Genomic DNA, 9757 nt, shown 5'->3' on the forward strand with positions numbered 1-9757 from the left:
ACATACAATCGGAGCTTTTCTAAAATCAAGATTACAAAAGGATGAAGAAAACTTTCAAACTAAGACTAGATCCTCCGAGTAATCAAAACTCCAAACTTATCAATTATGTGACTCAAATCATTCCCCAGAAATCTTACCACAAAACTGCCATTAAATAAAAAACCTAACGTTGGTAAGCTTGATAATTGTTTTTTTTTCTAAAACAAATAAATGTTTTCTAAACTGTTAAAAAAATCTAAAGAGCTTGGAGAATTTGGGGAGTATTATTAGATGGTTCTATTAAAACCATATTAATGTGAAAAAAAACTATTAATGGCGAAAATATTTTTAATTAAAACTCAGATACAGTTTTACTAAAGTAATAAAATAGAATTCAATCATATTGTAGTATAATTACATATACACTATGAAATTTAGAACTGAATTATAGATGGGATGCAACTGGATCCCACAAATCTGTTAAAACTTGGTAAGGTTAGTAATCAATTATTAAAAAACATAAATTATTTTCCGTGGACTTATTTGTATGCTATAGAAAGCACTGTATTTTAGTATCTTTTTATTAACTACATATAATAGAACCTGGAACTATCATATATGACTATTTCTTTTTTATAAAACTTAGTATTAATAAGGAAAGAACATGTATATTAATAAGAGTTAGTACTATTTCTTCTCAACTGGCTTTTTTTTTTACATTCAATGATTACTTTAATCCTGACACTATTTTACATTAAAAATAATTTCGACAAAAATATATTAAACTTTTATGATATTCTGTTTTCACATTTTCATACAAAAATAATCCGGGCTACGCCCGGGAACAGCTCTAGTGGATTATAAAAGAGCCACTCTCCTTTCATTAAAGACACCAAGTAATCAACTCATACCAAATCCTTCACATGCTTTATTTTTTAGTTTATAGTTTTTTGTGTGTCTTAAAGTACAACATATTAAAAAAAATCGATAGATTCTATCTTTGGTGTTTGGAGATAGAAACACAACAGTTATATCCTGAAAATCTGAGCACTATAAAGAACATTTAAAAATTCAAAGAAAGAAATTTATCATTTTGACTCTTCAATTTTCTATATCAGTTTATTTCGATATTGCAATTTAGATTTATGTTTTATTATTTTTTATAAATATCAGTTATCTCATTGAAGTAAATTAAGGTTCCTACAAATACAAGATATATAAAAAGAAGGATTCATTGGTTGTTTCATAACAGAAAAGAAGAAAGACATGGATGCGACTTCACCACCAGCACTACCGGACAACATCATAGAAGAGATCTTATTGAGACTTAGGGTGAAAGAACTAATCCGACTCAAGTGTCTCTCAAAACAATGGAAATCGAGGATAGAGTCTCGCATTTTCGTTGTACGATTTCCACTTGGACCGCCCATCACTCATCTTGATGCTGCGTATCTTTATCCGTTTAGTAAAGCAGGTCTTCAAGTGTTTTCACGTGTCCTCCAAGTCTGTTTTTACTTTATGTTTTCTTCTATTTTGGAAAGCTCCTTATGTTCAACTTATATATGATCTCATATATTTGGAAAGTTGAATGTTGTATTTGGAAGCATGAAAGAAAAATAAAATCTCTAGTTTGTTATTTGGCCTTATTCGTGAACTAGCCATATTTGGAGAAGAAATTAAGTAAATGTCATTGATTTTGACATAATGTAGAAACTAACATTTAGCACATCTTTGATCCGGTTGTACCCTTAATAGTAATAAGTAGCAGGTTATTGTGGTTGACGTAGATATATTAATAGCACATCACATAAAAAGGCAACGTCACATCATTATTTACTGCATACTTAGTTATTATGGATAGTAAAATGAATAGATAATATATAAAGTTTTTTAATAAAAAAAGTATATTCCATATCACCGAAATATTATATAATTGTAATCACATTCACAACCACTAAATACTAAACGTTATCCCAACTTTTAAATGCTAAGCCCCAAAAAACCCTAATCCAATGTTAACTTTAATCTTTCATAAACTAATCCAAATTTTGAAATTTCAGTAAGATGCATTACTATTCTACATGAGACATATGAAATAGAAAAAGTGAAAATGTAATTGCAATCTAAATATCATTTTAACATATTTCTCAAATGTTGTATGTTTATGCCTTCATGGAAGGTGGTAATACTTGCCCTAATGTCAACGCCAATCATACATAAACTAAACCCTATCTACTAATCACTAACCCTACATGGCAATATAAACTCAAATCCGATGTCAACCCTAATCTTCCATAAACTAAAGTCTAGCCACTAATCACTAAACACTACATGGACAAGACATAGGCTTTTTACTTAATTACCACAACCGCTAAATAATATACTCAAACTCCTACTCAGTAAATTTAAACCCTAGTCAGGAAACTATAAACCCAAATACAATCTATAAATTGTTTTCTAATATTAAATCCATGAAGGCACATTTATTTGGTTTGAAAGGTTGCATATGGGCTATACCATATAGTCTAAGTACTATGATAAACCTTACCGGGAAAACCTACATATTAAAGCCGCTCACACCCGCAACTTACTATACCTAAACCCCTAAAAATTAATCGATTTATAACAATGATACAACAAGAAAATATAAACCCTCTTGTATCCTCGTAGCAAATCATATGTTGTTATTCGTAAACCATAAACCTAAATAGAATGGAACAAAGTAAATAACATAGTACGTATCGTTGAAATTATGAAATGTCTATGATTGCATAAAAGAAATTGATGTTGACCTCAACTATATCCTCTCACCTTCAAAATACTAAACCCTAAACTCTAATCACTAAACTCTAACCCAAACATAAATCATAAACCCAAATATAAACCAGAAACCCAAATAGAATAGAACAAAATAAATAACATAGTACATATTAGTGAAATTATGAAATGTCTAACCATACCCCTTCACCTTTTAAATACTAACCCCTAATTCGAATCAGTAAACCCTAACCCAAATATAAACTCTAAACCCAAATATCAAAATATAAAAAATACATAATATTACGTAATATTAAATTATATTATGTAAATATTAAACTATACAATATAGATCATAGTATGATTTTTACAGGCATAAAAACATGTAACGATAGTTAAAACTTAAGAAAATTGCAAACTATATTTCTTAACAAAATAGGTCACTTTTTAGTAATCGTCAAATAGAATGAAACATGATAAAATAGTATAGTAATACTACATAAGTCTCAAATTAGAAAATAGTATTACATAGAATGTATGGGACCCCATCACAATACTTCCTCGTAATGTTTCTACAATTCCAAATGGTCGTCCTCTAGTAAGTCTTGATCAGTTCAATTCAACAAAGGTTGAAATAGCTATTTACCCTTTTCCAGATAGCTAGTTCAAATCCAGTTTTGAACAATCAACTTGGCATTCGTAAATCGTCCATTAAAAATCTGAGACACCGAAAAAAGGTAAATGTGTTAACATGACTATCAATATACATCAATTCACTTTTACAAAGCTATTCCATTTACCAACTCACTTAGATGGAATGACTTAGAAATAGAATAGAAGAAACCATACTATGCAAAGAAAAAACCCCTAACTTGCGGTTACCATAGGTTAATAAACAGATTCTGACATGCAATTTCAGATTCATGAAATCGAATCGACCAAATCGAAACTTACATTAGGAATGCAAATCGGCGAAGATCGACTCAAATCCCGACGGGCCTGTTACTTTCTTGTCTCTTCTCTAGATTTTGAAAGCGTTGAGCCAGAAACTCAGACAACACAATCCTCTTCGCAAACGCCTTTCTTAGTCGAATTAGCGCCGTGATTAAAATCGGTGAAAACGCAGTGGAGAGAATCTGGGGTGGAACTACTCAATTTCTCTGATTGTTACCAATAAAAAGTTATTGTGGAAAATGTGTAACTCTGAAAAAGATACGATTTATTTTTGCAGAATAATAATTATTAATTTAATATTTTAACAAGTAGGTTTTCCCGGTTTCGAACAGGGACAATACAACCATATTATATAAAAAGCAAGAGAAACAATGAAAAGTTAGGGCTTTTAGTTATGGGACGAATTATAATATTTTTGATAGCCATACAATAAATTTCCGTTGTTATTTTGGTTATATGTGAAATAGTTTATTTTATGCAACGAGTATGAAAAGGTTGAACTGAGCATGCACAAGCACATGTTTTTTTTTGTCAAAGCCAGATTAAATTAATAATTATCATCTGCAATACAAGATTAAGACTGATAAAATGAAACTAACTGTAAGAAAATTGCTGACTAGTTAATTAGAGGCTTATAGACCTCTAGCTATGCTTCATAGATGCTTCCTTCTGTTGCGCAAAGGAATTGGAATCAAAGCAAACCAGAGTAACCAGCTGTGTCTAGAAGCACTGCTTTGATTTGTTCAGGAAACACCTCGTGACCTTCTTGGCATTGCTGATTAAAAGAAACAAATCATGTTTATACTACTACTAATCCTCACTCACAATAATTAGTAATGCTCAGCATAGCATCTACGTACTATGTTTACCTCAGCGCGGAAAACATCCAAAGCAAAACCGTTGAAACAGCTAATCACGGCCTGTTGAACATCCAATCCTAAGTCATCCAAAGCTCTCATGGTGGAAAGTAAAAGACCAGGTCGTCTTCCACAGAACATGTGAATGTTCACTGCCTTTCCTTCCCTTAACTTAACCTCAATCTGCTTAAAACAAAAACAAAGAAGCCTTACTTAAAAAAAAACTACAGAGTCTGGTTTGGTCCACAAGCAAACAAATGAGTTTATTCTTACTCTTGCTTGCTCGCCTTTAGGGCTTGACAAGGAGGAGGAAGACGGACACAACTCTTCCTTAACACGGTAAGGTAGCGTTTGTGGTGACGGTGTTAAGCCTGAAGAACTTGATGGAGTAGATTCAAGTTCAGTATGAAGATCATTGATTCTCTGTAAGAGCTCTTTAAGATAATCAATTGCATCACCAAGTATTGATGCTCTATCCATCTGCATGTAAAATCCACAATTAAGAATCACGAAAAAATGAAGAAAAAAAAAGAAGGTAAGAATCTTTACTTACTTTGCTGATCTTGGGTACAACTGATCTGAGCATGTAAAGCCTATCATTAAGCTTCTTCCTCCTCCTTCTCTCAGCCATTAGATTCTTAGCAGGCATCCCTTTCTTCTTCCCTTTGTTGTTATTATGCTCATCAGACTCGTAGTTAAAGATGTCCACGATTCCAGTACTAGTCTCATCACCAACCTCTCTCCTCATCTCAGAGGAAGAAGAGTCAGAGTTGCACATTTTGCTACTCCAACTCTGGTGCATTGCAGCTCGTTTCTGGAACAGCGTCGGCTCAGAGCCAGAGGAAGGCAAAACCTCTAAAGGTTTCAGAACCTTGGCTCTGTTCTCGAAAACGCCGCTCGCGACTCCCTCGAACTCCAGAGGGCTGAACACGTTGCATGACCGGGAAGAGAGAAAGTCCGGTGGTGGTGAAGTCATTACAGGGAAACTCATGGAGTTTGGAGTCTGGTTTAGTTGTCCTAAAAAAGGAGAGTCAAAACCAAAGTCATCAAAAGGGTTGTTGTTGTTGTTGGTGGTGGGGACGTTGAGGAGAGAAGCGATGCAAGCTTTTGTAGCTAAGAAATACTGTTGCTGTTGTTGTTGCTGAGGAGTAGCAGAGTCGAGTGTGAAGTGTTGAAAGGGAGAAGAGGAGTCAATGGATTGCTGAAGAAGGAGGAGCAGATTCTCTGAAGGGTTTAAAGGAAACCCACCATTGTTGAATCTGAACTCGTTTTGAGAATCATCGTGTGGTTGTGAGTTATTAAACCAGTTTTCTTCTGGGTTTCTAACCCACGGCACAGGCTCATCGTTATAGCCCGCCTGAGAACGTTCTCCGGCGTCGTCGAGCCAAACTCCGTCGCCGTTCATAGCTGAGAAAGTTGCGAACTTTGGAGAAGATACTTTGAATATTTTTCAGAGAGATGTTTATAAAGAAGGGAGGCGTTAAAGGGGAATCACGAGGATCTTGCAGAGGAGGTCTCTTCAAAGAAAAAGGCCAAATCTAAAAGACAGAGCTCAAACCCTAAAAAGTTAAAGATTTTTGAGGGATTCAAACAATTACTTTTCTTTCTTCTCTTTAAAAGAGAGGAGTTGCCAATGATTCTCGTGACTCTATTTGCTTTCCGTCTCTCTTACTTCCACTTCATCTTATGCCACCTCTCTGTTTTTTTTTTTTTTTGCGGGAATAGTTCAGTGACAGTGTCAGAGCTGAACTTAGCAGAGGCTACAATCTACCGTTAGTTTTTAAAAAAAAATTGGATTACTTCATTTATTTACATGTTATTAACTTGCAATTCATTCAATAACCAACACTTTTTTTTTTTGTAAATTGTTGGACAATTATAGCTATTACAAATTTCATATTGTATTTGCCTTTTTGGATATCCAGCTACAAATTAGACTATTATACATTGAATCAATTATCGACCAGTAAAAGGTAAAAAGGGAATCCAATAATTCAAGATTAATTGGGATAAAAAGATGTCGGACGCAATGGTCCCTTTTTGTTATAACAACAAGGCCATGGTCCCCTTTTTTCATATTCCTAATCCTTTACCTCCATTCATTTTTTTTTTTCTGAACTTGCCTCCATTCCTCCATTCATTTTTTAATAAGAAACTAGATCTCGATCCGCGCGGTTGCGCAGGTGTTTATTTTTATTTATATTTATATAATTTTTTATTTTACATTTTTAGTGATATATTATAAACATTAAGCATATTTTCAAAAGTGTATATGACTTATATTTAAATACAATAGTGTTATATTTTAGTTGTTTGTCATCCAATTGATTGTTTCAAACTGGCAATTGTATTTGCAGCTACTTATTATATTTTATTTTGTTAGATTTTTTGTTTGATTATTAGATATTATAATATATGTAAAATTTAATAAACATGAAAAATTATTTTCATGTCCAATGAATTTTGTTGTAAACTGTATGATAATGTATTCTATGTATAAATTTTCACTTGCTTGGTTAATGTTCGTAATGTGGTAATGCGTTAAATGAGATGGGCCATAAATATAATAGACTTAGTTTGTTATATAAAGCGACTAATTGTGTTTGTAATATATAAATTAATATATTGTTTTGGCATAACCTATGCTTCGGAAACTAATTAAATCTTAGTGACACAAATGATAATATACCATGTAATTATAAGATTAGTTTCAAAACATTTTCCTGTTTTAGTGGTATTTATACTTTTCAAAAAGATATAGTAAGATTTTATTAGATTACGATTTTAGAAAAATCTGTAAAATATTTTTTTATTTATTTTATTTTTAAAATATTTAAATATTTAGTTTAATTTGTTAAAATTAATGAGTCTCTTAGGTTTTATTATTAGGAAAATACATGATATTTTAATTAAAAGTTATTTAATTAAAATTTATTGACTTTTGAAGAAATGGTCTAAAACATTCTTAAACTCCATTTGATAGAGGTCAAATGTTACTCACGTAGTAAATAATCTTTATTATTAATCAGGTTGTATAAAATTTTGAGTTTGCGTATTGTTAAAAATGTACCGTTAATGACTTATATATACAAAATAATGAGTTTATGAAAGTATTAATAAGAAAGTAATAAAAGGTAGATAGTAATAGGAAAGGTATATAAAAGGTAAGAAGTCAGATAATAAAATTGAAATTGCTTATAAATTAAATAGCTAAATATTAGGACACATATTTTTCAATGAAAAGTAAAATTATATTTTGTTTAATTTGATAAAAATGAAAAATATTTTTTAATTTAAAAAACATTAAATTAGTAAAATCAACATATTATATGAAGATTATATCAATAAAATAAATTATGCATATGTTATTAATTAAATTATATAATTTACATATAATTATATTACTATATTTTAATTGATTGGTTTATTCGGTTTGATCGGTTTATATACCAAACATTTTCATATGCCACGGCTTCTTAAGAATAACATTCATTCGGTATATTCGGTATTATCAAATCCAAATCACTTTCTCTATTTCGGTTTGGTTTAGTTTTTGTTGGTTTGCTTTTACCGGGTTGAACACCCATATTTGCAATATATATCATTAATGGTGTAAAACAAATACAAAAATACATGAATTAAAAAATTTAAATGATGGATCTTTTTTTAAACATCTTATTTAAATGATAGATCACATAAAAAAAATTACGCATGTAAAAAGTTATGAATTATGTTTTAATGGTTGCATTGTGTTAGTGTCTAAAGTATATTATAAGGGACTTACTCTGTATTGTTTGAAATCATAACACATGATTCAACTATTTAAAAGAAACAAAAGTTAAACTTTTTATTTTAAGTTACTGTATATTGTTGATTATGAATCTTATTTATCATCAACGTTAGACCATGAATTTTTTATGTAACAGCCTAGCTAAATAATCAGAACATAATAAGCTCAAATTAGTTTGATAATTTCATGTTATAGTTTGTTTTACGTTAGGTTTAGAGTTCAATAATAACTGCAGGGACTGCAATTTTAATGAAGAAAGGTTAATAGCTATGCTATGCTGGTAGTGGACTGATTAATTGTCCACGAACGTCGGAGCACTCGATCCCTCACGTAAAGAATCTAAACACTAACTGATAAATCAAAATAATTGTTTTGTTTAATCTTGCTGGAAAAATGGAATTAAATATATTGTTAGGATTACGTTATGCAAATACAAAATAATGTAAATACTATTCTATGAGAAGGTCTATTTTAAAATATCACACATGAAAGAAGTCATGAATTATGTTTTAATATATAAGATAAAAGTATTTTCTCAAATATTTCTTTTTATTCACATAATTTGATAAGAATCTCATATGACCTTTGCTAATGTGTTACTTGAAGGCCAAGATTTGATATTTTCTACAAAGTTCCTAAAATGGGTTTGGGCTGTGTCATCAAAACTATAAACCCTCTAATTGAAATTGCGGTTTCGTACCTTAAAATGGTTTTCGCTAGCAATTATGTTCGGTTAACCATTAATCATCAGAATGATGGACAAACACTTGGGTGAAGTAAACAGCAGGACTTTTCCTCTTCACACACTCGTTACCTATAAAGTGTCTTCCGACAGGTATGCTTCGATGCAGCCCCGTAATGACACATAAGATCTGTGTGGAGACTTCCTCTGTGAGCATGTTACATCATTTGTGGAAAACCGGTTGGAAGGTAAAGTGGTTAAACGATACCGCTCATCTTAGACTGTTGCAGCGTCGTCATCATCATCATCGCCATCGAATTCTTTTTACTATCTAAATTCTCACATCCCTGCACCGTGGTGTTGGTCTTGTTCCTCCTGCGGTGGTGTTGCTGGCTTTCTTGTGTAGGTTTTGAGGCTTTTTTTCATGGTGTGGCGACGAATACAACCCGTCTTTCTGCAGGTTTCGGCGGCTGAAGCGCCTTTTTGCAGGTTTCGTTGGCGGCTGAAGCGAACGCTTGCTCCACTTGGGATGTGGTTCAAGGCGTCGTGTGGCGTTTCATACATTTCGGCTTTGGTTCGCAAGGCCTCAGTAAGTATTTGAATCCTCCCCTTTAGTCGTTTGAGCTTCATAGACAGAGAAAGTTGCAAGTTTAGTGGAGAACATATCTTCAGCAATGAGGAGAGCTTCACTTTTCCGAGGGTTACGTCGATGGTAGAGAACGGCTACCAAAGTCGAAG

The 9757-nt window shown here is 32.1% G+C and overlaps 1 protein-coding gene across 1 annotated transcript; it reads right to left on the minus strand.

Moving 5' to 3' along the window:
- Positions 1-4149: 4149 nt before the first annotated feature.
- On the minus strand, positions 4150-6294 carry LOC106397434 (transcription factor SCREAM2). Its single transcript, XM_013838016.3, has 4 exons — positions 5101-6294; positions 4821-5027; positions 4560-4730; positions 4150-4465 (listed from the first exon to the last, which is right to left on the minus strand). Exons 1-4 carry the CDS (start codon positions 5950-5952, stop codon positions 4382-4384), a joined length of 1314 nt encoding a protein of 437 aa, XP_013693470.1. The 5' UTR covers positions 5953-6294; the 3' UTR covers positions 4150-4381.
- Between the last annotated feature and the right edge of the window lie 3463 nt (positions 6295-9757).

The sequence above is a fragment of the Brassica napus genome, chromosome C5, assembly GCF_020379485.1.
Source record: "Brassica napus cultivar Da-Ae chromosome C5, Da-Ae, whole genome shotgun sequence".
Taxonomy (NCBI): Eukaryota; Viridiplantae; Streptophyta; class Magnoliopsida; order Brassicales; family Brassicaceae; genus Brassica; species Brassica napus.

Excerpts from the sequence above, each read along its gene's own strand:
- LOC106397434 (XM_013838016.3), bottom strand. The coding sequence starts at position 5,952 with ATGAACGGCGACGGAGTTTGGCTCGACGACGCCGGAGAACGTTCTCAG. Across the intron at positions 5,028-5,100 it reads TTGTACCCAAGATCAGCAAA|ATGGATAGAGCATCAATACT; the intron begins GTAAGTAAAGAT and ends TTTTACATGCAG. Across the intron at positions 4,731-4,820 it reads CTAAAGGCGAGCAAGCAAGA|ATTGAGGTTAAGTTAAGGGA; the intron begins GTAAGAATAAAC and ends TGTTTTAAGCAG.